The sequence below is a fragment of the Solenopsis invicta genome, chromosome 1 (assembly GCF_016802725.1).
Source record: "Solenopsis invicta isolate M01_SB chromosome 1, UNIL_Sinv_3.0, whole genome shotgun sequence".
Taxonomy (NCBI): Eukaryota; Metazoa; Arthropoda; class Insecta; order Hymenoptera; family Formicidae; genus Solenopsis; species Solenopsis invicta.
Window position 1 is genome coordinate 14,397,886 of NC_052664.1, and position 27,853 is coordinate 14,425,738.

General features: G+C 31.7%; 1 protein-coding gene across 2 annotated transcripts; it reads left to right on the forward strand.

Moving 5' to 3' along the window:
* The first annotated feature begins 985 nt into the window (after positions 1 to 985).
* Positions 986 to 26,780, forward strand: LOC105194324 (muscle LIM protein Mlp84B). Of its 2 annotated transcripts, none has more exons than XM_011159184.3 (9): positions 986 to 1,147; positions 7,914 to 8,035; positions 9,647 to 9,812; positions 14,140 to 14,269; positions 15,959 to 16,055; positions 18,017 to 18,104; positions 21,891 to 22,187; positions 23,912 to 24,232; positions 24,681 to 26,780. In XM_011159184.3, exons 2-9 carry the CDS (start codon positions 7,921 to 7,923, stop codon positions 24,955 to 24,957), a joined length of 1,491 nt encoding a protein of 496 aa, XP_011157486.1. In that variant the 5' UTR covers positions 986 to 1,147; positions 7,914 to 7,920; the 3' UTR covers positions 24,958 to 26,780. The 2 variants fall into 2 exon arrangements, with proteins under 2 accessions (XP_011157486.1, XP_011157487.1); XM_011159185.3 differs by lacking the exons at positions 15,959 to 16,055; positions 18,017 to 18,104 and adding exons at positions 17,158 to 17,254; positions 17,827 to 17,911 and having other exon boundaries at positions 987 to 1,147.
* Positions 26,781 to 27,853: the final 1,073 nt, after the last annotated feature.

Sequence of the window (27,853 nt, forward strand, 5' to 3'; positions counted from 1 at the left end):
AACGCATGCTTACTTCATTAGCTCAGTAATTTTCAACGATCGAAAAGCCATATTTAACGCGTATGCTTAATTATTATTCCTGCATTTGAATCACTCGATACAGAGGATCCTTGTCTTACCTCACTACCCTGTCTTGCCCCACCTTTTTCTATCATCTTTTTGACAATATATCAATATTTGTAACTATATTAATTATTGCAAAATTTATAAATAAAAATTGTATCAAATACTAATAAAAAATTTTATTAAAGTGTTACTAACTTTTTGAGAATAGGAGCTTTCAAACTTATAAGAGACTTTGTTTTATGTCATAGAGACTTTTTTGTGTCATAGAATCGATTCTGACCTTAGAATTCTAAATTTTAAAAATTAATAATAAACCGAATTTTAGTCAAGTTCAATAATAATTAGATTATTTTTTAAGTTCTATCCGCCATATTGGATCCATTACGTGCTCTTTTATTTTTTATTTCAGATTCAAATAAAGTATTATTAAATTACCGACAAAGTTTAAAAAATATAAAAATTGAGCAAACAGTTTACAAAGTAAAGAGGTATACTTTTTACAAAACAAAGAGTTAATATCAACAAAAATATACAATATAATATACAGACAATAATTGAAGGGAAAAATTGAGTCAACTGTAATTAGAAACTGTTATTAGAAAATTAAAAATGAAACAAAATATAGAGACTTCTGTAAATTTATAAATAATAAAATGGTATTGAAATAATTTTGTCAGATCGAATACTGAATTAAATTTTGAAGCTTTCACGTTCCAAAATCATTGTTAGACAGGCTGTAAAGTATATACGCGACACCCGTGAAGATTATTGATGAACATATTTCAAACCCACTTGAATCTTACTTCAGCAAAGAATCCCCGCTGTCCTTTAGCGTTCGCCATCACCGCCATCGGCGGCGCAGCATCATCACAGCATTGACGTTCCCAATGTACACGTGCCGTGTGCAAATCTGGGGAGCTATGACTAGGACGCTCCCGACGCGAGCACAGTCATTCGAATCCAGTATTAGTGCGGTGTAGAGTGCTCGGTGTTTTATAATCCACTTACTCGAATTTTCTCCTCTTTCTCTCTCTCTCTCTCTTTTCCTTTCTTTTTTTCGCGCGACTACGATCGATTAGTGGTGAGTACCAAGAAATAACAGTGTGGCGGATACGTATTATACTATTACTACTGCTACTACTATCAGACACTGCACTCTTATTGATGACGATACTCTTCGCTGCATTGATCGATGCTGCATACCGACGACAATACACAAACACCGCTATCTGTATTGCTTGAAGAAGTGCACGTAGAATTATTGCAAGCGTGATTTACCTCAGCCTCGTGATTTGTCTGCTTTCTTCCGAAAGATCGTGTGTCTCCTTCTGAAGGGACTGAGATTCATATAGTGCCACGAAAAATATTCATCGAGGTCTTTGAGCATTAACGTCATTAATATCAGGTCAGCTACTTGGGTAAATTGTCATATCGCATAATTTCTCAAATTTATTGTAAATATTAGTTGGCAATAAAGTGATAATTTTTCTTAAATAATACTAATTATCGCAAATTGACCAAATTCTGTAGTTCATAAAATTTTTATTTATTTGATCTTTCTATTTATACAAATATTTGGTGATTTTATCTTATAAAATTATTAATAAAAACAATAAATACAATCGTTAATAAAATATAATGAATTTGTCAATTTACCCATGCAGCCAATTAGACAGTACTAGTCTTTCCTAATAAAATTGATAATGTCAAACAATTTGAGTTTTAACCAACTTAGAACTTTTATCATTTTTATCATTTTTAAATTATGCGATATGTTTTATTTTAAATTAGCAATATGCGCATTTTTTAACTTATTAGGGATAGGAAAAAGTTCAAAAAATTGAAGGAAAGAAAATATTTCGAATACTTACGAATAAATCCTTTCAAATTGAAATTTTGACTACGCTATATTTTTATGCACTAAAAAATTTTGACGATTCCGTCAAAAGAGAATTCCAAATTTCTAATTAAATATCTTATAGCCGTATTTAATAACATAGACGAAGATACAGTTAACAAGATTTAAGGGTAATTGGCGTAGCGGATTGCACAGATGGACAGGGCAAAAGATGTCTGTGCTGTTTAAAATGAATATGGCATGTTGGAAAATCTAATGTCTTTAATATCTAATCTCGAGCAGAGATTAAAATAGAGTCACGATTACTGAACATAGATTCTATATTACGTTATAATTAGACATACGAGGTATTAATAAAATTGATAAGCCAAAGCTGCCCACCGATTTGCCCGCCGCGGCGCCGATCATAAGACGTTAAAGAAGATGATGGAATAAAAATAGTATAAATATCAAATTACCTATTTAAAAATTGACATTTTTTAGATGAATTTCAATTAATCAAATTTAGCAATTTTAGTGGATTACATTTTTAACGCTGATACTTTATACTGTTTTTATATTTAAAAAACACGCAGACACATAAAATATAAATAAAATATAACAATATTTTTATTCAAAACTTCCGAAAGGATTGTGAGTAATAACATAAAATATTTCCGATATTTTATGCATTTTGCGTAAAATAAAGTTACATACAATCATAAAAGTTATTATTATCATATGCATTCGAGTTACTAACCTCGTTAATTTTAAAAATATATAAGCATTTCCTCCCGTTATTATTAGTTACTAAAACAGTCTTGCGTCAGTTAGTGATGCTAATCAAATTAAGTTATCAAATAAATTCAACAAATGAGATATTATCATATTGAGCAAATTTGATGAATCAAATAGTGTCCCGATGCTCTTATCATATAAAATCATTATAACGTTACTTGTAAGTTGATAGCTACTTGCAAAATACAAGTCTAGGTAAGAACATGGATTTTCCAAGGAATATATTAAGAGAATTGTTTAAATATTTATACGTTTAATGCTATAAAAGAAACTTAGTGATGTTTCAGAATATGTTAGAGATGTCGTTAATCTGTTACAAATGAAAAAACTTAATTTTTTTATAATTTTAACTGTTAATTGGACAACAAGTATTACTTAACACAAACTTATACTAATATTAAATAAGATATAGTATACAGGTGGAAGGTAGGAGGATGGAAATTTTCGTGCATCATAATAATATTTTGATTCTTTTATTCGCATTAATGATGGAACATGAGATATCATGTTTCATGTAAAATGCTCAAATTATGTATAAATCATTGGAATACCGTAATACCTTTATGACATTATTTAATCTTAAGTCCTAGTTTTATTTGTTTGTTTGTTTACGCTATTTGAATATGATTATCAAGCTAGCTTGGAACAGAATATTTTCAGATATTTACAAAAGCTTGAAGTATTTTTTGTCAGGGGTAATTACTAATTTAAAAAAAAACATAATAAATTAGATTACTGAAATTGCAACCTTCTTATAAAGATAATTAATTGATAAATATACATATATAAAAAATTATTAAATGTGAATAAAAAATTATTAAATAAATTATGCATTTAATATTTAAATAAAACTTTCTTAAATAATTAATTAAAAGATAATCAATTATTGTCTGTAAGAATAGAGCTAAGATACATAGAATTATTGTATACATAGAATTCATATAGATTTTTATATATTTTACAGAGACATATTAAATAAATATATAACAACTTGCTTCATAATATTTTTCCAAGTTTATACGAAAAAAAAAATAAATTTTTTTTCTATTTTGAGAAGTAGTTTTCTTACTTGATAAATTTTTTTTTGGCTACAAACATAAAATTTAAACGTTTCGTTAAATAAGAATATATAATATTTAATATAAGATATGGAGTCTATTACGATAAGGCTATGAATTAAATTATTGATTGTTAACCAAATAATTTTCAACTATATTTCTTTAAATTTAAAAGTTTTTAGGTTGCTAAATACAAATTTGATATTAAAATTGACATATTAAAATAGATTCAATATAGCGGATGCCAAAATAAAAGAAATGTATAAATTTTCGCAAAAATTTATATATAAAAATCTTTTATAATACTAAATTTACATTTAATGTCAAAAATTGATAAACCCCAAATGGCAAAATTAGTATAGTCAATAAAAATTAATGTTTGAATTTTAACAAAATAAATATAAAAATTTTTTACCCACACATTTCATATTTAACTATAAATATCTTATTCACTGATACTAAAAATTTGAGACTAGTAAATACTAACAATATACTTTAGTTGCGATTAAATTTTTCCAGAACGTCATACATCAAATACGTAATAATAACCTTTTTGTTTAACTTTAACTATAAATTTTTCAAAATAATGACACAATACGTAAGCATAATAAGTAAACTCTGATTTTTTAATATTTTGGTAAAAGTAATGTAATTATACTTAATAATACTTAAAAATTTTTTAAATTTCTATATTACATTTCTACATTTTAAATTATTATCAATATAGTACAAGTCAATAAAGTAGGACAACATATACAATAATTAATGTACAAATTATATGCAGAAATATTGAAAGATATTTAATACAAACAATAAATAAATTTCAAATTAATATTCGTTTCGGTTTTCTCATTTTCGCATATAATGTAACATTTGGACATAGGAATACCTTACAGCCCTATTGGTGCGACAGGATATGCGTTACCACACATTCCATCCACGAATGCGTACGATTGAACGGTAGGGGTAAAATGAGGAGACTCACTATCGTGGAGAACCTAGCGCCTTCCCTAATACGGCTTCGCGGACTCGCCTGCACGCGTCTGCACGGATATAGAATCACCCGCGTTCTCTCTCTCTCTCTCTCTTTCTTTTCTCTCTCTCTCTCTCTCTCTCTCTCACTCTTTCTTCTTAATGTGCTGCACGATGCCGCCTATTACTGCCTCTGTTACTACTATTGGCGTGTCATATCGTTACGGATACTACTGTCAGTAGTAATGGAGCGTATTTGTGCAACTAAAATACACTAACCGCTATATGAAAAATATGTTCATATAAAATTGAATTTGAATCAATTTTTTAAAAGAATTAAAAAATTATTTACATGTTTTGAAAGTAGAAAATTATTAAATATTAATAAAAATGACTTATAACAAATGTACTACTTTTATGGTAACGTAATTATTGAAATGTTTTACTAATGGCTTATTTTGTACGTTATTGTTTAATTATATTTAAATTAAATTAAATTTGAAAAATTTGCTTTATCAAGCATCACATACAACACATAAGAAAATAAGCCGTCAATAAAATATCTCAATAACTGTGTTATCATAAAAATGGTACAACTGCTACAGTTGTTATTAATTCTGATTAATATTTAATATTTAATAATAATTTTTTATTTTTTATTAAATATCTAAATACTTATTTGTTTTATGTTTTTTAATTGTTAAAAGTTGCAACCAAATATCTTAAATTATTTATTAATCGTCGATTTTATAAATAAAATGTTAATTGTTCTTTTTTTTAATTTAAATATACAAATAACATTTTGTAACTAATTTTAGTTTATATTTTTAATAATTAAATTTGCAAACAATATATTTTTTAAATTAATATTTATATTTCTTTTATATAAATATTAAAAAAATATATTTTATGATAAATTATATGTAATTGTAATTGTAAATAAGATTTTTAATGTAAATTAAAATAAAGTAAAATTTTAATAAATAAAATTATAAAGTAAACATTTTAAAGCTATAAAATTGATTTTATTATAAAATTACTTTTTAGAAACATAAAGTTCATAAATTCTTTTTAATAAAATTATGCAGCATAAAAAGGATTGATAAAATAAATCAGTTATTTTTATATGTTTTATTATATATAAATAAATATATTTTCTTTTACTTATACAATTATATTTTTAACAATTGGAATTTTCCTATGTGTGCTGAAACATCCTATTTGAAATAACATTATGTGGAATCTGTAACCAGCAATAAAGATAATATTAGATGTTTGATGTAAAATAAATTTTATGCTTAAATGAAAAAATTACTATTATTTTTTCACTATTATCAATGGTAATAGAGGTATTTGAAAGGCCTAACATTTGCATTATTATTTATGTTACTATTACTTAGATCTTTATATATCGTTATTGTATGAAATAATATTCGCATACATTTTTTACACTTTAAAAATTAAATACTTGTTACTAAAATGGTAGATAATAAATGCTTATAACAACTATAATACTAAGAATTTTAAGATACAGTAAAACCACCAAAAATATTTATAGAAAGGCGCATATTATATTGTTACTGTAAATATGATTGCAATAATAAGACATAATTAATTAAAAGTATGTATGTCTATGCGACATTGTGCCAAATACATATATTGTTATCTAGATTTATTATAATTATTACTATTATTATCGTTTTCTTTCATGTTATTAAAACGCTACAGGTATATGATTAACCAACTCTGCTAAACGTTATTACGTTTATCCATTAATGTTCGTGTCAGATACTATTATTATTTTATATACAAGCGTGTGAATCAGTTACTATTTACTTCTATATTTTCAACAACAATTTTTTCGATCTAGGAAAATTATTTATTTTAAACAGTTAAAGGTTTTTTACGTATCGCATTTCTACCAAAATCATAAAAATTTCGACATTTAAATAATAAATATGTTTCTAATGATAATCGAATACAAAACTATTTTTTTATAATTGTGCTGAGTTATTTGGAATTATTGTTTATTTCGCTTCACATTTAGATACATGTATACGGGAAGAGTAATTTTGTTAATGCTAAAAAATATCTAAAAATTTAGCTGGACAAATTTGAAAATAATTTTGTTATGTCGTCAAAATAATTATATGTGTTACTCAAGCTGATTATTAGAATATTATTTTTTGTAGCTCATCATGCTTTATAATTATTTCGAGAGTCTAACAAAATTGTTTTTTCAGATTTAGCTAAATTTTTAGATACTTCACAAAATTATTGTGTAGCAACAAATGCTTTTGTTCTTTCATATTTAATAAATTTAAAGTGCAATTAAATTCAAAATATAATACTTTAATCTATATGTCGTTACTATTGGAAAAATAACAACCCATCTACTTAAATATAATATAAGAATAACGTCTCATCATTCTGTGCATCTCACTTGGCTAAAATTCGTCATTTTCTTGCTTCTTTACTGATATTTGATGTTTTGAACAATTGTACACATGTATTTGTTTCATTTATATTCTAGCATCGCTGTTCTATCAATGTTTCAGACATAATTTCTTAAATATTTAAAATGCGTTATTGTCAAAATTTTTTATATAAAGTTAAAAAATAACTGTTTTTATTTACATATTTGCCACATGTTTATAAATCTGTGCAATGCTCTAGTACCGCGTGTGATATACTTTCATTCTCCTTTCCACACGTTCGTTTCTCCACTTGCTCAACCGTGTGCACGTTTCAAGCTAGTCGCAAAAATAGAATTGGTTGCCGACGAGTCAGACGGATTGTTTACGTCCTCAAAAACGACCGGTTAGGTAACCGAAATGGGTTACCGTACCGGCGATGATTCCTCTCGATATTAATAAAGATGTTAAATTTGATTACGGATTTCAGATTTCGAAATTATGAACTTTTTAAGAAAATATTTTTGCGATATTTTTGCACAAATTCTACTGCTTTTGTCCTCATTCTTCCCCAAGATTTCTTTAAGAAAAAATAAAAGTTATTTTCAAAATTTAAATAACTATAATACATTTTTATAAGAATCTTTTCAATACTGTGCAATAGTAGAATAATTAACACTACAATATATTCTTGACTTGACATGATAATAATTTTGTCTTTAATTTCGATGTAATAAGATACATGCGATAATGGAATTTTTCTTTCAGTGTAAAAATGCCTTTCAAGCCTGTGGAACATCCAAAATGCCCTAAATGTGGCAAATCTGTTTACGCCGCAGAAGAGCGAGTTGCCGGTGGACTGAAATGGCACAAAACGTGCTTCAAGTGCGGTGAGTAAACAAATACAATTTTGTAATTTGGAAATAGCGAAAATGTAAACAAGCATTTTCTTATAACGTCGAATCAATACTTTGAAACTAACAGAAAAGAACTAGTGTCATTTTATAACTTAAAAATAGAAAGAAAAAAAATACATGTACAAAATTTTTTAAATAGATAATATTAAATTGATATAAAAACAATATAAAATTAAATATAATATATAAGATATATTTAATTCTAACTATACATAAAGATCAAAAGGATTGCAAAAATAGCAGATATATTGTAACAAATACAATATATATTTTTTATTGCGCATTTTATTCACCGGTTATTGAGAATTTTTAATTTATATAAAAGTACTATTTTTATAAAAATTATAGTTTTTTGTAATAAAAGCAATATAAGTTAAAACAACCCACCGTTAGATAATATTATTTAAATAAATATTTCAATAAATTTGTGACAGTGATTTTTATGTGTAAAATACTTCATTTGATTTATAATAAAAAGTTAATATAATATCCATAAAATTCTTTACCTTTATACATTTATGTTTTTTTTTTAATTTGTTTGACTTTATATCTTTATCTGAATATAATACATGCTTTCCTATAAAATGTGTTCTGTGTATAAGAGATTGACCGAATAATTTCATTACGGAAGGCATTATTGAGTTTCCTATTTTTAGACTGGTTTAAAATAAATTTTATGCTCAGATAGTCCGTCGCGATTGTAATCGGGCCTGCAGGTTGGCCAAAAATCAATTGTCAACTGTCCGGTAATGCCTTTGGGTGCAATGACCGATATGAATAATTTACAATAATCTTATTGTTGAACATTATCGTATTTTAAAATATATTTAACTAAATTTCTGGAAAAACGTGAATTTAAAGAAGTGAATTATAAATAAATTATAACAACGTATATCTTGCATTAATATAGTAAATATTTTCAAATTTATTATTATTAGTAAAGTATAGCCTTTTCAAAAAAAATATGTAAAAACACGTTATTTATATACGATTTTAGAAAATATATTACATATCTTTTTATCAAAATTGAAACTAGACATTTTGGCACCCGACGCAAAAGATAAAGACCCGGCTCTTGTAAACAAAAAAATTTTTTACACGTAAAAGATATAATGAAATTAATATTAATTAATAATATTTAATATTTTAATATTAATTTAACAGCGACGTATAATTACGTGTAATAACCGTTAGTAGTGAATAAATTAAAATATATAGAAAATATTGCCTTTTTGCGGCCCTTAAAATGTTTTACATGAAGCAAGTACTTCGTTTATTACAATCTTTCTGTTTTTTTTTTTTTATATTTATGGAAAGTAATAGTTTTACGAAAATTTTATTTAGAACAATATTTTGTACTCGATTCTTTGATAATGAAGTACAATGAGACTATGATAAAATGTACTTACTTGAATAGACTTAAAGAATCACTAAATTAAAATAAATCAAACGTTATTCAAATATATATTCCGAGATAATAACATGGTACAGCACCGGTAACCGGTACTTTACACCTCGACACACGAGTATATCCGGCAGGAAGCGCGGTATTCTTCAACGATGGACGACGACCGTATGTTGCAGGTCTTTGCGGCAAACCGCTCGACTCGACAAACTGCTCCGAGCACGAGGGCGAGCTGTATTGCAAAGTCTGCCATGGCCGCAAGTTCGGCCCTAAAGGCTACGGCTTCGGTGGCGGAGCTGGCTGCCTGTCCATGGACAAAGGCGAACATCTTCAAGCGAAGGACGAGTGAGTGCATCTGCCGTCGCACAACCTCGACCCTGACACCCTCTTCTTCCCTTATTCCTGAGTACCAACGTGGTCCCACGTCGGGAGCATCTCTGTTGTTCTACCCTCTCCACGTAAAGACGATCCTCCACGTGCGCGAAATTGAAAATCGACCATCAACCGTCGTGAACGCCCGTAATCAGCATGATTCTTCTCTTGGTCAATCGCACCTCCTGCAACTCGGATGAAGCCGCTGCCTGCGTAAACTCCAGGATGCCGGAGAACACGCGTCTATGTATACGTGTACAGCGTGTCCGACAGAGTGAACCGCGTTTTTCTACTTTTCCCCCTTTTCTCTTAAATTCCCGACGCATGACGAAGAGAGAATCTCGTCCGCCTCGGTCTTTGGTTTTCTTCCTTATAAAAATTAGATCTAGACGGTCCTTTGTGTCCTAATAGTTAAATCTAGACGGTCCCTTAGGACTAGACTGTTCTATTCCCACCTTTGGAGTCTGTCATCACCGTAGGCGAGCATGTCACCATGCGCATGTCATTTCTCTATCCTCTTCGAAAGATCCGTCCTTATTTGATTTTACCTCTCATATTATCGTCGCGCATCATCGTGAACGACATTCAATTTAGTCAAGTCCACGTTCAACTCTTTTTTCCGTTCCTCACCGTTTCCTGGTATGACCGGCCAACATCGTCATGTCCGATCGATTGAATTATTCTCTCTCTTTCTCTTTTCTTTCTTCTTCTTCTGTGTTTACTTTTTCTTCTATGCGAATACATACGCTAGTTTGTAGGATCATTTGTACCATCTGTAATAAGTGCCATTAAAAGTGCAAAAAAGGGAAAGATAAAACTGAAAACAAAACAACCAAGTGGTGTCTTTCATTAACGAATATAACACACATTTCCCCATTACCTTTCAGTGTGTAGACAGATCAATGTACGAATGACGTGCGTAATGAGCGTACATTTCAAAGACGCAGAATGGAGTCATACAGTTGAACCTGGTCAAAGTCATCCTCATGTAAATTACCGCGCGAATACTATGAATTCTGTTATCAGATATTAAAACTGATATAAATCCGGTAACTTTCTTGAAATTTGAATGTTACAAATATGGAAAGTTGTCCCATTGCTGCGAATAAATATAGAAATAATTATTTTTGTATGCTCGTATCGTTGAAATGTGCTAGAGATTTATATCGATTTTGACCGGGAGTGAACGACACGCGACTCTATGAATCCATGGGAGTAGAGCGTTGAAGCGTGTACGCCGTTGCACGTTCCATGTTTCTACGATGTCGAGCCTTTGCGTACGAAACTCGCATCCTTGGCCCTTCGTCTTCCTCTCTTCAGGCCATTTCGCCAAGAAAGGGGACGAAGTTTGCGAAAAAGAAAAAAATAAATAAATGTATATATATATATATATATATATATATATGTATACGTAAACAAAAATAAGAAAAAAGAAACACACGACACACCCCGCCCCCGCCAGCCCCGCCGAGCACGAGCCAACCGGAGGCAACCATTGAACAATATACCGTTGTTACTTTATCACATAGTACGAGCTGCGTGATAAAGAGAAAATACCGAGTACGAGAATGGTGAGCATCGAGTCAAATTGCGCCTCTATCTCTCTCTCTCTTTCTCTCTTATCTCGCTGTCTCTTTTTCTTTTTCTCTCTCTCTCTCTCTCTCACGCTATCTCTCCTTTTTTTTCTTTTTTGCCGCGTGACGCAGCAGCTTCTTTTTCTTTTATGTAGCTTATATACACGTAGCTCTCCTGCATGGCCTCTCTCGCACCACTTCTAATCCTATAATCTCGCTAACACCTTAACTACTTGCGTGGGTGCTGGCGCGTGCGTGCGTGTACGTGCGTGCGTGCCCGCGTGCGTGTTAGTGTATTCGCGTACTATGTCGATATAATGAGGTAACGGCGATCGACACCGTTCTCGAAAACGACAATGTTGCGAAGTAGCGATAATAATGCTATTGAGATAAACCTCATACCTCTCTCAGCTATGTATTCTTATAGTTTTGCAAGATATAGCACATTTACTATCTGGTGCAAATATATTTGTCGTGCTCTATGTCTGTACAGAATGTCTTCCTCACCTGCCTTCTCATTGAACTCTATATGGAGAGAATCCTTAGTAAATATTAAAGATATAACTCTACATATACTGTAAGTTCAATTAAGAGTTGTCAAAAAAATCTTTTCGAGAAAAATGATTTGAAGAATGAAGTTTTATTAAACGAGCTCTATTTAACTTTGAAGGTAGCAGGGAAAAGATATTCGATCAGATAGGTGCAAATTGATCAAAGAATCTTATACGTAAAAAGTATTGGCTACTTATCCTATTACTACTCATCGTATTACCTTGAGAATCAACTCTATTTTAACACTTTACCTGAGCACACTCGAGATTTCTTAATATGTATATTTTTCTTTATTCGGCACATGGTGATCCAGCACACTGTGTCCACTTCGCTTTTGGATCGTTCTGGACCGTCAGGACGAAGCCAACAATCGTGATAAGTGCATGTGCACCATTCACGTGTTCTACTGTATACACGCCATTTATACTGTAACACAAAATTTATCTAGTGGCGCGATTGTCGCACTACAAGGAAGATAACACGATCGGTGTCACCTCACTGTATCGATGATGTTCCACTTCACGGTACGGATGCGTGCGTTCGCACGCACAGGCTCTCCACACTATATTTCCTTCTTCCCTGTCCCTTGTATCTCTCACCATCTATTTCTCCTTTTCTTTTTTGACGTGTATGAAACGTTGGTACAACTATACCGTATTACGTACGGTTTGCTTCTCGGCTCTTCTCTCTCGGGGCTCGGCGGAAGCCACGTACCGTGGTTGCGAAGGGGAAAAATTACACTAACACGTTGACTAACACTCGCCTAACAAGCTAACCCGTAATACCTTTTTATGTATTTACATTTATGTTATCCTTTAGCCTTATCAATTCCGACCTAGGTTTCTTCGATGTCTTTAACAAAAATCAAATATAATGCAAGAATATATTAACTATTAATCTGTAAAATTCGAACGTAAGTTTTTACTTCAAATAAGATTTTGCTGCAGTATATTTTGGAAAGTTTAGATAACTTTGAAATCCCTGTATTTGATACACGCGATATACTGTATGTATTTTACGTATCAAATAGAATTGATAAAAAAATGTGATTCTTTTGGAAAGGTTAACTGAACAAATATACCCCGCTAATTATTCGTAATATCTAAGAATTAATCATATCCTCCAGAATTAATTATCCAGTGATGGAAAATAAGTATTTTATCCGCATAAATGTACTTAATTCTTTCGTTATTTGACATGATGACACTAATCTTGTTATTATCATATCAAGATTCAATATTAAGTATCTTAAAATAAAACACCATTTCCTTCTTGTGCATCCGATTATTCGAAAAATTTTAATATTTGTCGGAATGAGATATTTTAATAGAGCTATTTGTTTTTGTAAACTGGAGTATTCAAACATGGAATTGACGGATTACAAAATGCATTTTAATAATTTTCCCAAATTATATACTTATGCACATACATCATAAATTTTTATAATTTCCTACAAAAGATTTCATAGATATTTAACAAGACATAAATTCTAATGTTCTATAAATTATAGTAATAATTATGAAAGTGTTTTATAATTATATTTTTCCTCTAGTAGCAAAACTACTTTTATCATTCGTGTATACTTTAAATATCACTTTCGTGTTTAGCTGTAGTTTCCTTTTTAGTTTTAACTTCTTAATTTGTTTATATATATATCTCTACAACGCATTTAAATCACTTAAAAATAACTTTGGATTGCAGACTTTCAATACCTTAAAATGTTTCTTATTACTTTAATGTAAAAAAAACTTTCATTTGAAAAACCTGAATTGCTTTATTATCGAATTTTAATTTATTATTCAAGCAGCTTACTTGTTGTAGTTAGTACATTACTATAATGCTTCTGTTTTGTAATTGTTTACTATTTTACGTGTGAATTATTAATTTCGTTATTCCTCTCTTTATTTATGTGTTTCTGTTGGCTTCTACATTTGATGCTTACATCCGATTATCGAATTATAAGATTCACAAATAAAACGGATTAATCTTGATGATATCATCCCTAATGATATTAGTTCTGTAAGATACTACTTTATAAAAAAAATGATTGAATGATTGAGATATACATTAAAAGAGTGATATCAAATGAGATAATTTGTTTTACTTTTGAACCTTACGATAATATTACGTAAACTTTATCGATGGTTGAATTTTAATATGAATTGAATTTTTAGGGGTGAATTTTCGCGAGGTTCGAATGCTATTCTCGAGCCGCGGGCTATAGCCAAGGCACCCGAGGGAGAGGGATGTCCTCGCTGCGGAGGGTACGTTTATGCCGCCGAGCAGATGTTGGCCCGAGGAAGGGTAAGTCCATTCAAAAGATACGCGTACGCGACGCGCATTTAACACTAAATGCAACATAAGTAGAGGCACTAACAAGTGATCAATTAGAAAATCATATTAGCATCAAAATTTAATTATTTAAATACAAGTGACGGTAATTGCGTAGTTGTATTTAGCGTTAAACGCACAACGATAAAAAGTCTTGCGTCTCCTTGGTGCTTCGACTGATCGTTCGCTCGCGCATTTTAGAGATTGAAGGAGAGTCGATATATCCTAGTTAATCATCAACTGAGTACACAGTTCTTCCATTAATCTTCCGGATATGTTGAGTAAACTATTAATCTATCAATCTTTCTATCTTTCTGAAGATAGGTAATAAAAAGCGTGCAAGTTTTTCGAGATACTCTATGGATTAGCTCGATAGAAGGATTACCTAAATATTCCGGGGAGATAATTAGGCTCTCAACTGCAATTTTTATTCCAGAAACTAAAGTATAGAGAGAATATAGTTCTGATTCATCAATTGATTCCTTGAATCGATTGATTGTTCCCGTATCTCTACTTTTAGATTGATAGGTGACAGTCGAAGATAGTCTTTCATATACTCCTCGAAGCGGTTTTATTCCAGGTGCGATATCTGTAGCTGGACCAGCCACGAATTCGAACCGCGGATTTCGACGGGTGATGGCGGTTCGCGGGATTGTAGCGCAATTTAGCACGCGAAGCAATAAAATCGGTCGCTGACGCGGCGACAGACAGATTGACGCAATCGGCGTCCACTTCGTCGCGCTTACTCACGCGTATTTCGGAAAATCTGGACGAAACCGCGCCGGCCGCGGTAAAAATGCGCCGCGAGTTACAAAACAGCTGCGGTACCGCGCGCGTACCGTGGCTCCTGCCGCGCGTCTAAATTCGGCACGCGACGCGTGGTAATGGGCCGCGTCACTCGTCCCCGTAATCTTATCCAATCTACATTTCATAACAATGTGAGGAAAAAAATAGCGGCAGTGAGAGAGGAACGGGGGAGACGGCAGGAGGAGGAGGAGGAGGAGGAGGAGGAGGAGGACTCGCTCTTTAAAGCACTGGGGGTGCTAGCCCAGAAACTTTCTCGGTGGTTTCGTCAGAGAACGGTCTTGGCGACGCACCAACTGGCCGGCCAATCTTAGCCGGCGCGATACCCGGCGATAAAATGGCTCGCTACCAGAAGGAGCGCCGCTCGGAACCAGAGAAATGGAGGCTAATTGCTGGCCGACAATCTGGTCCAGCGATAATCTGCGCGCGAAAATGGCGATGGTAATCCATCTTCCTCGTCATCCATGACTCATCGACTTATCGTGGAGTTCACTTCTTCGCGCGCGAATACGACTACACGTTTCTGCTCGCTTCTCCTTGAATAAAGAATCGTGTCATCTCAACAATATCTCTTTTGCAAAAATTTGCGATAAAATGATATTTCGTGAAAACTTTTAAATCTTGGATTACATTAACGCGGATGCACTCTCTAATTTGAAATCTTCGATATATCGTCGTTGTACATTGAATTAAGAAAAGTATTAACTTTTCTTAAGGCACTTTATCTGACGATGAAAATTTGGAAATTGAAATAGGATATTCGACGATTCGTCGCGGCACCAAGAATATAGCACTGATAAGCGTCTCGTCGGATTCCAATAGACCGCCATTTTGGTCAATCCTCATTCTTGTGATTAGGCTTACCATAAACTGTGCTTCAAATGCAAAATGTGTCGCCGCACTCTGGACTCGACGCTTCATTGCGATGGTCCTGACCGCGAGATATATTGTCGAGGTATCTTCCGTCTAAAGAATCTGTAATCCCCTTTATGGCTCCGCCAGTCCTTAATTCTTTCTCGAATTGTTGTACAGATATCCGTACTGACAGTCCTGTGTTCTGAAATGTTGAACGATTATTATCTCCTGATAGCATTTATCTCTCTATCTACATTTTTCCGTCTGTTTCCGCTCTGACTTGTACATTCTTATTGTTGTTACCTACTAAAATTAATTTATAAACTCTTCCCGCGCCGCCAGGAAACAGCCCCCGAACGTACAAGGGCTGCAAAGTATCAGAAGAAGAATGATGTTTATCGATTATTTTATCATTCCTTTTTCTCATCTTTGTTATCTAGGTGCACGAATATCTGTTTATTTGTTCCAAGCGAATTTAGATTGGTAGTCCGCCGTGTTCCAGAATTACCGCTCTGCTACAGGAAACCATAAATAAAGATCAAATTACGGAAAATATTATTAGCGAAAATGCTGTTAGTTTTAGTATTGAGTTTTAGTATTAAGTATTGTTTAATAATTTTCATATAAAAAAATTTTAATCTTAAATTAGTCGAATAAATAGATTTTTAACAAATGTAATAAATAAGGGTTATCTATAAAAAAACTTTAAGAATTATTACAAAGATATTAAAATAATTTGTTATAAAGAAATATAAAAGATTAAAAATTTCTATTTTTCATAATTTTTAGTTATTTAAAAAATTTGCAGTATTTTGTAGTTTTGAAACGTTTTGTAAACTTAGTTGCATCAATATTAACATGTTCTGGTAATTCTTTTGTTAAGTATGAAAGAAATCATTATTTTTATCTTTAAAACTATTACGAGAATATCTTTTTAGAAGAAAGCGATATATTTTCAATAACTGTCCTGTAAGAATTTTGTAAAAGTAATTAAAATAATATATGAATATTAAAAGAGTTTTAATAAAAATAAAGATTTACAGTAACATTATTTTGTTACTGCTTTGAATCTTGGCGGGCTATAAGGAGCTTTTAATGTCTGCGCTCCTGAACGATTGTACAAAAGAATAATATTGTACAATAGTACTTTTGCCCTTCCTTGAAATTTTCAGTGACTAACCCTTCCTTTGTATTTCGTGCAGCAATGGCACAGAGAATGCTTTAAGTGTGCCAACTGCTCGAAAAGATTAGACTCCGTCAACTGCTGCGAAGGTCCTGACAAGGACATTTATTGCAAAGGTGAGGACACGGTACAACCGCGCGCATGAAGACGTAATGTACAAGATCTGCTAAATGTAATACAAAATTAATTTAATTTATAATTTAATGCAGATATTTTCAGCGCATAAGTTGAACATGTGAATATTTACTGAAATATTGATCATTAAATATTTTGAGACTGCAGAATTGAAACTGTTGAAAAATAGAATTTTATTTACAATCTTTACATGAAAAAAAAATTAAGTAGATATTCTCTAAATACAAATAAATAGAAACATATAGTATTTTTTGGTCACACGTATTAAAATAATATTAATTTATAAACTTGAAATACGTGAAATTTTATCAAATTTGTAGTTGCTAAAAAATGTGTGGAAATTCTAAAACTCCTTTTAAGTAACTTTTTCAAATTTTCAATATTTTGCATTTTATTATGTGTTTAATACGAGAGATAAAACGGCATGTTGACATAAAATAATATGGAGAAAAATAAAAGCATTAGCGTATCTGTACGATTACATCTTTATCGCTGATCATCATCACGAAATATCGTTGGGCGACGTGAAACCTTTAATCGATATTGTCTACAGTATGCTACGGAAAGAGGTTCGGACCGAAGGGTTATGGCTATGGCCAGGGTGGCGGCGCCCTGCAGAGTGACTGCTACGCCAATGGGTGGGTTTTCAGAGTCGGGACTGAGATGGGAAGCACGCGAGAGAAAGAAATCCCGCCTCGGCTTCTACACTTTCACTATATATGATGCGCTTGTCTGCTTAACAGCTTGCTATCCGAAGAAATTCGGTCCGCGGGGTGTCGGCCACGCCGGGATTATGTGGATCGGGCTGCAGTGCGATATTGAGGACGAGGGGTACGCACCCCCTTAGTTATGACGATTATTTTGCACGCGTAAACAGAGTGCTCGGAGAAAGAGAAGCGCGCAAGTGGCGAGAGCTTTACCTTTGAGTAATCTGTGTCGATTTTTTTTTTTTTTTGCTTCTGCATCTGTAGAACGAAAATAATCCGTACTATTTGTGAGCATTTACAACATTTGAAATTGAAAAAATGAACTTTCCAGATTTGTACATACAGCAATTTCTTTCAATATTTCTGATACGATAATGTTGGCTATTCTTTATACGAGAAATATGAAATATTTGAAACCAAAATATAATGCTAATTATCAAAAATTAATTAGAGCTTAAACGTATTATCGCAATAATTTTTTCGTTGTTAAGTGATAACTTTTTTAAATTCTAAGGAACTTAGAATATTAACTTTAATCGAATCTTACAAAGTAAAAGGTAATAAGAAACAAAAATATTAAATTAATGTTTTAATACGTAAGTCAGTATTTGTGCAATCTTTCTCTTAAATATTCAAATGTAATATTTCTGCAAACATAATTATACTTCCAAAGATATATACATATGTAATTTGCATAGAAAATCTTTCTTCATTATTTTCTTATGTCACAAAGTTACTTTAAATTTATAAAGATTTAAATCAGAAAGATGACATAAATATTTAAATTAAGTTTTTTCCAGAAAAAAGAAAAAATCGGCGTCAATTTTCTCGAAGAATATAGAAAAATCGCCATTAGCACGCACCTTCTCTAAAACACTGTGTACATGCGTGCGTTTGTGTGTGTTCGTGTATATATAATACACACACACACACACACACACACACATACATATACACACATATATAAATATATATATATATATGTACATACATACCAGGGATATGAAATAATAAATTACAAATAACGCCATTACTTGTTACTTTCTATATTAATAATTTAATAATGACGTTATAATTTTCCATAATAACAATGATAAGACCAAAATTAAAATAGGCACTTTTGACAATCAATTAATTACATTGAATTATTCTTCTTCAATGAGTAAGGCATAATAACAATAAGTTACTTGCCAAAAGTGATTATTCCAAAGTTATAACGTCATTACCAATCGTTATTATAAAAACAATAAAAGTCACATTGACTCGTTATTTGTTACACGTTACTTCTCATCCCTGATACATACATATAGACCGACGCCTTAATGCTTTGCGCTATTACTCACCCTAGCATCACGAATCGACTGATCGTATCGGAATATCGAGTGTCATTTCTCAGTGGCGATCACAACTCGTTTTATATTAGTGGATTGTACTCACGCTGACGTTAATAGTTGCCAGAGACTCTTCCATATGCATTCGACATTCCTGTTACCACACGGTCTGTACGGTCTTGTACGCATGTATACTTATAACAATCAGAACCAAATCTGAAATTCATGTAGAATCCAATTTGTTATTACTAATACCTTTGCAAACGGATATCATTTTAATAATTATGTATCATACATAAAAGTTGATCCAGAGCTTTCATCTCTTTTCCCTCATAACTAAATAGAAAGTCAGACATGTGACATGATTTAAACAGGGTTGGAAAAGAACGCGTTATTTCTTATGCATTCAGCGTTACTGTTATTTTTTTTATAACAATTGTTACTTTTTTTCCTATCTGTAACGGTAACATTGCATTTTTACAGTAACGCTTACGAATTTTATATCTTAGTTTTACTGTTACTTTATAAATGTATAATAAGTGCTTATGGATCATGTTGCAATTAAGTAAAACCACAAAAAATCATTTATAAACCATTAAACTATTCAAATAGCGACATAAAGAACTTAAAAAAAAAGAATAGAAAATTTAATCATTGAAATCATTAAAATTTCGCAAAAAGTAACAAAAAAAGTATCTTTATTTACTGAAAAACTTTTTTTAAGTAAATTATAATTATTTTAATATCATTTCCTTGATATAAATAAGTATTAGGTAGTAGAGAAAAAAGGGGGCACGTGTAAGATAGTGAGATACCATGGTATTTTGATAATTCACGTTAAATTTTAAGAGCAATCGTTAAAATTACATTATTACAATTTACTTAGACATTGCAAGATGATTATTGGTCATATTAGTGTTCGCGTTTTTATAAAATTTATGAATTTCAATTTTGAAATATGTATGTAGCGACGATTTTTACAGATGCATACCCTCTACATAATTTTGAGAAGTATGATAGAAATATGATGAATTTGTAAATTTAATCTAGCTGGAAGATCTTGAATGTGGCTTTCAAATCATGCAATTAAATTCAATGTGTGCCGTAATATATATATATATATATAGGTATATATAAATGCGACGTATAAAGTTATATCATGTAGTGAGAAGGGTCATGAGATAGCCGTGGACATTTGTATTACGAGCTCAAAACCGCTCTTGCAACTTTATAATCTCATAATGGACGTTGTATAATGCTTACTAGCAGCAAAGAAATTATTTAAAATAATCTTTTTTTTTCAAATAAAGTATATTTTACAAAATGTTTATGAACCTCATTTTGTGGCATTTATTAGTAACATCTATGAAGGATCATTCATTTTTTATGATTAAAAGTACTTTTTATGACATTAGTTGTTAATATTTCCCGACCTTCTACTATCTTACAAATGCATCTCTTTTTCCCTTTTGGTAAATTGTAAATTACGTTTTTTATACCCGATGAATTTCTACTTGGTGATTGGGAAAGTTTTATGACTATAAATATTGGTAAAATTTATGTTGATAAGAATTGTGTCGCGTTAATATTTATTTTAGTTATTTTAAAATATTCCATCACCATCTTTCTTCCTGTATAAAATTATTTTTAAACTTAAGACATACTATAATAAAGGAAATGATATTAAAATAAATATATTTACTTAAACATAAATTTTTTACAAAAGCGTAACTGTAATATCAACGCGTTACTTTTATAGAATAATGTTTCCAACACTGAATTTAGCTTCCATAAAATGCAAACTTTGTAATCGTGTGTTACGACCATAGAAGAAAACTTGATTTCAAATAACTATTTTTATAACTAATGATCCTGTCAGACTACGCATTGGAAATTGAGGATGGCAAATTGAATTAATTTGATCAATTATATAATTTTAACTTTAATTCGTATTATTTTTATTGGTGAGAAAATCTGTTTTAGTCTGATATGTTTTATAGAAGTTCATATTACCACTTTGCTTTAGCATTATAAATATTATATCGTAATTTTTTATTGTTAGAACCTGTTTTGATTTGACATTTATTATATTTTATACTTACATGAAGAATTGTTTATTTTGCATTAACAATTATTGCATTCTTTTTTTTATATTATGTAGAATATTTCAAGAATTTTTATTTATGACTTTAATAACTCTTTTATTGTGTAACTTCTTATACTTTTCAACAGATTTAAAAATTACTGAAAATTGAAAAATTCTAATTCTTCTATGTGTCTTATCAAGCGATTGTCAACGATCAATTACCCTATCATTCGCATGCAGTTTCGTTCTTTTATAATATCACAAATTAACCGCAGAGATAAGAAAAGCAAAGTTAAAATGAAAATTTAAACTATAAAAAAATCCAAAGTTTCTTGTTTTCCCAGCATAAAATCTAAATGTTCAATCAAGTTTATTTAAGAGATAATTGGACAGAATCAATTGCTTTTTCGTAATCTGTACGGTTTAGTGATCTCGTTCAGTCGCCGAGAACGAGAACAACCCGCAATAATGCGAGTGATTCTTTGCGATGCAGCGATGCGGCTCCTCGCACCACCGTGATCGACACCGCGATAATCAAGGCCCCACCTGGCAAGGGTTGTCCTCGCTGCGGTGGCGTTGTCTTCGCCGCTGAACAGGTGCTCGCCAAGGGTCGCGAATGGCACCGGAAGTGCTACAAGTGCCACGACTGCACCAAAACCCTAGACTCGATCATCGCCTGCGACGGCCCGGACCGGGATGTTTACTGCAAGACCTGTTACGGAAAGAAATGGGGACCGCACGGATACGGATTCGCATGTGGCTCGGGATTCCTCCAGACCGACGGACTCACGTAAATCTCAAAAGCCCAATGCTGGGTGTTTATTTGTAACCTTGCTAAACGTGTCACTATAAATACAAGTCGATTTAAATAACCGAGCTCCTCTAGGTCTCTATAAATGTCGAACGCGTCGAACGAAAACTCGTGAGTTTCAAATAATTTCACTTTGCAGATACATAATTTGTTTTAATATAAGGTATTTTTTAATTAGTAGAAAATAATTAATAAAGCGATAATTATTAAAATCACTAAATTTTTTATCATCATGATATCAAGAATGTTTGTAAAAGCACATTATTCTACTTTTATATAGAACTTTAGCGATTTTGTTACATAAGTGCATGGTATATACTTTTAGTTTATAATAAAACATTTCAATCTTAGCCAAAAATTGTTGAAAAACATGCTACTATATTACCGCGTAAAAGTTTCAACATATATTTAAAATTTTCTTGCATTTTACAAAAAATTAAGTATCTCGGTGATAAAAATTATGCAGAAGTTTTCAAAATTTTTAAAAAGAAAAGATAGAGTTTCGAAATTGTCTTTTAATTTTGTCTGTTCGGTACTTTTTTCCTAAAATACATAAAATTGAAAATTGATAACAGTTTTAACATTTTTTCACTTTGAATTGCTGTAATTTGTTCAAACATCTGATAAAAAAACAAGAAATTATTTCAAAATAAATTTTCTAAGCTTTAAAATACTTTCTTTATAAAATTGATGCAATAATTTCTCGTAATATCAAACTTTTTATGTAAAAATTTATTTCATAAAATTTATTTCGTAAAATGTGTTTAACTTTAACTTGTTAACTTTGAAACTAAAGTTTATAAAAAAAAGAAAAAAGTTTGTTATAATATGCTTGATTCGTTTAAATTTTTTTCCAAATTTTTCAAAGACCTTTTTTACACTTAACTTCTCGCGAAATGCTCAAGAGAAAATCTTGAGTATGCTAAAACTTCTGAGTGGTAGTGTAAATGCTTCATAATGCTTGTGACATAATTTAAGAGAAAAATGACAAGTACATGTTGAAGAGTCAAAGGGGAAAAGATATTGAAATTGTAAGGTAAAAGATAAAACTGAAATTTAAATTTCAAACAAAAATTAATACGGTCATGAGAGAAAATTTTATGAATTTTAAAACGGCACATACATCTTTATTTATATATTTTATTATTGTGACCTATCGGTTTAATTAAAATAAAATTGTTAAAAATTCCGTCAATATAAATCCTGGATTATAAACGCCATGGCACACAAAAAAACTTAAAGTGTAAAACTTAACTTACAGTAAACGAATCAGCCAATTACAGTTAAGAACTTAAGAAATCCTAAAGCAAATTATCGACATTTTTTATTAAAAAAATATTTTATAATTGACTTTACAAGATTCAAATTCTATTATACAATTAAAATTTAGACACGTAAACATTAAAAATAAAAAAAGTTTTCCCTTATTAGCATGAAATCGCTTTTTGCTCTCTTCATTTTTTGTGCGTACCTTAATTGTATAAAAGAATTTGGAATTTTGTAAAATCAATTCAAAAATATTTTTAATAAAAAAGTCGTTAATTTGCTTTAGGAGTTCCTTACGGCATAACGTAAACGCAGCAAACTGTCTTTACTGCTTACGTCTTACTGCTTAAGTTTTTCTGTATGATCGTAAGAATAAATGAAACGTATTAAGTCCAATCAGAATGGAATTGTATCATAATCACGTTAATTACCCTCAGGGAGGAAGAAATTTCGGCCAATCGACCTTACTACAATCCTGATACGACCTCGATTAAGGCGCCAGCTGGGCAGGGCTGCCCTCGTTGCGGTGGCATGGTGTTTGCCGCTGAACAACAGCTCGCCAAGGGCACCATGTGGCACAAGAAGTGCTTCAATTGCGCCGAGTGTCACCGACCCTTGGACTCCATGCTGGCATGCGATGGCCCTGACAAGGAAATCCATTGTCGCGCGTGCTACGGAAAGCTCTTCGGACCCAAAGGTTTTGGGTTTGGCCACAAACCGACTCTCGTCTCGACGAACGGAGATCATGCCCCCTCATAGTAAGTGCATCTTGACGGTTCCCGAGAGTAATTAGTTTCTGAAACACGGTGCGAAATACAATAGCGAAAAGTTTGTTATCAGCGAAACTTTGATGATTGATAGCGATCTTGATAATCGACCTACTTCTCTGATTAGAATTTTCCTTTAACATCCGAGTAATCGTGCGAGAAGTAAATTATATGGCCATTATTGAACGTAGCGCCATGATTTATTCACAGAAATGCTAGAACATGCTATTAGCTATTACTCTTTTCTAAGCGCAATTTTTCTATTTTTTTTTCTGTCTGCACTATGATAATTTCAATTGAAAAAATACATTTGAAAATAAGAATTCTACATAATTCACAGATTGCTCCTGTCAGATCTAACCTTTTAGTTTAGTTTTTAGTTAATTATTTCTTTATCTATTACATCAGATTCCAATACGTCATTGTTTTCATTTTGTAGTATCGATGCTAAACCCCAAGTTGGCCAGAAGCGAAACGACGGACACGGTTGCTCGCGCTGCGGCTACCCGGTGTACGCCGCCGAGCAGATGATCTCGAAGAACCGTGTATGGCACAAGCGGTGCTTCAGCTGCGGCGAATGTAACCGTTCCTTGGATTCGACGAACTTGAACGATGGCCCGGACGGGGACATCTACTGCCGCGGCTGCTACGGCCGAAACTTTGGGCCCAAAGGTGTGGGCTTCGGAATGGGCGCGGGCACCCTCACGATGGCCTAATTGACAGGTCCTACCCCCCTTACACGCCGCTCGAGGAAAACCCTCGATCCAGTCTTATATATTAATGTAAATACATCTATATATAGAGGCGTCTGACTGTATATCCGACGACAGACGAACGCGCTGCTCCGGGATTTTCGATTTCTCCTTTCCTAGCTTACGACGATTCGATAATGTCGATGACTACATTTTCATTATCGCGAACAGCGCCGTAGTGGAGGCTAATGGTGTCTGTTTGACTCCATGGTCGACGAGGATCGACCGCGCACGAGTAAGCCACTGCAGGCTGTTGATAATGTTGCGATATGAAATCGCGCATTGATCGTATTACAAATAAATTCATTATTGAATTAATTAATTAATAATCTATTTATTCGTAGTACGGCACAAATTTGTCGTTTTAATAATGGCATTATAATTTTTCTCGTTCCAAAATATATGAATATATATGCCTTTGGCACCAAAGAGATTAGAAAACATTTTTAGAAATATAGAAAGTACATATGATCTTTTGTGTATATATATGCTTATTTACAATAAAATACATTTGCTTTTTAAAGACGTCTACTATAAAACTTTCTTTGCTTTAAATTCATCACAGTCAGATTAGAGGAAATCGACTTTTGCCATTATTAAAATAATAACTTTCTCTGATCGCAAGTTATCGACAATATGTGGATTTATTCTTGCAGTCAATTAGAACCATTCACGCTCAATCGTCACAATGACTTGCACCGGTTGCTATGAAGATTTTACGAGGTTCGTAAACGTATTGCAAAAGTTAAAACTGAAGTGCTAGTTTCACTCGCTAGATATTGTACTGCGATTCTACTACGTTTCATGCGATTTTCATAGCAGCCTGAGCGATCTTTGACGACGATACTACGCGCAAACGACTAATCTGCTAACGAGTAATTACGAACGCACGAAACTTTCGTTATTTTCTTTTTTCTTCTTTTTTATTCTTGATCAGGAAATAGGAGATTACGACTCGACAATCGATCCGCGAAATGTCAGACTTGAGAGTTGTAAAAACACTGGCAAATTAAATATCTCTGAACTTATAATTAATAGAATTTATTGCTAAAATTGTTTTATTTTTTTTTTTTTTTGTGAGAATGAAAAATTTCTTTTCTTCTGATCTCTATATTTCTATTTATTTTTATACTCGTTGATCAAAATTTAATTTCCGATAATTTAAGACCTCTTTTTTTGTTATTATTTCAATCCTAGACTTGTTAACATATTAATTATTACCCCAGATTTGTCGAAATAAATAGAAGTTAGAAGACGTATACATATTACATATTTACAGAAAGCTCAAGAAACGGAGATATTTTCAATGAGTAAGAGTGTATTTTGGTTCGCTAATAACGAAAATTGCCAGGCTGTTTTATATCGCTGATATTGCTCATTGTTCAATATTTTGTATCATTTTAACATTGCTCAAGATTAAACACATTAGAGAATGCTTTCTTCTCTCTTTTATTAGAACTGTGAAACAGAATGCATCATGGAAATTAAAGATGCATAGCTTTTTAACTGTTTCGCATAACAACAGATTGAAATTAGTGATCATTACAAAAAACGAACAAATATCATTTTTTGATGGATTTTTAACTTCCAGGCAAAGATTCTGATATTTTACAGCGTAATAATTAAACACATGGCATCGATTGCACAGCGGATATTCGCGGACGACATAAACGGATGATTACGAATAAAATCTATATAACCGGGCTACGACCAGCAGCAACGATGTAACCAACGATTAAGACGAGAAACTAATTTAATTATGATTTTCAATAAATGTGTACTTGAAATTTTCTGGACATTTTTCTTTACCCAAATGAAATGAAGGATGGACCTTAATTTATATAAAAAATATTAAACACGGATAAATAATAATAGAACAATTAACATTAAATGTAGATAAATTAATCTTTTGTAATCACCCAGAAACCTCAAAAAAATTTAAGACTCTAATGAATTAAAATTTAATTTTTCTATTGTATACATATCACAATTATAATAATAAAAAATGAACTACTCTTTTATACAATAATTTCACACTTTTTTTCTTATATGAAATAAATAAAAACTTTTTTTAGAACGTAAACTATCGCATTTTCTTTTAGAGTGTCATATTTATAGAGTAGCCATAAATTTTTATTAAAAATAATTAAAAATTAAAAAATTATGATCTTTTGAGCAAGAAACTCATGTTTCAAAAATATTCTACTTTTGCGAATTTTTAAAAATATGTTATTATTATTATATAAGTCAAATCTTTAAAAAGTCGCTGTACTTCTATGTTCTTTACAATGTTTAAAATAAGTTCAGTAATTTTTTTTTTTTACTTTAAAGAAATGAAAGCTGTAAATATGACGATTGGTGAAATGCGCTAAAGTCATTTTGCCCCCGGTGTGACCATTACAGAATTTTTAGGAGATGTGACTGCAAAGGGTTAGAAATAGTGATATAAATCCCAAACAGCATACGCACACAGAGTAGCCAAAGAATATTCTGAAGATATTCGTGCGTCTTATAGGCGTCTTATAAACATCTTTAGCAGGTCTGTGCTGTCTAGGATATTAGCTTTTTCTCCTTCTATTACGTTGCTTAAAAGTAGATAATAGTCCTCCGACAAAACTGTTATGGGGGAATCACTGGAGTGATTTCAACGGAGAGAAGTGAGTATGAGTATGGTGTAAAACACTAATTTCATATATTTATAGCAACAACTGTACAAGTTCCGGTTCACACATATCGATAATTACCATTCGTTAATCTTAACAATAATGGCGGGAGCAACGAAGCTGTTCAAGAGTTCACGAACGCTTCCTGGCTTGCTGAGACGAGCTTTTCCCCTCTCGTCGCCGTCGCGTATAATCGA

What these genes read in the sequence shown, in the direction of transcription:
- LOC105194324 (XM_011159184.3), top strand. Translation starts at nt 7,921, where the DNA reads ATGCCTTTCAAGCCTGTGGAACATCCAAAATGCCCTAAATGTGGCAAA. An exon ending in TGCGATATTGAGGACGAGGG is followed by an intron (nt 18,105 to 21,890) that starts GTACGCACCCCC and finishes TTTGCGATGCAG; the next exon opens with CGATGCGGCTCCTCGCACCA. An exon ending in GGAGATCATGCCCCCTCATA is followed by an intron (nt 24,233 to 24,680) that starts GTAAGTGCATCT and finishes TTCATTTTGTAG; the next exon opens with TATCGATGCTAAACCCCAAG.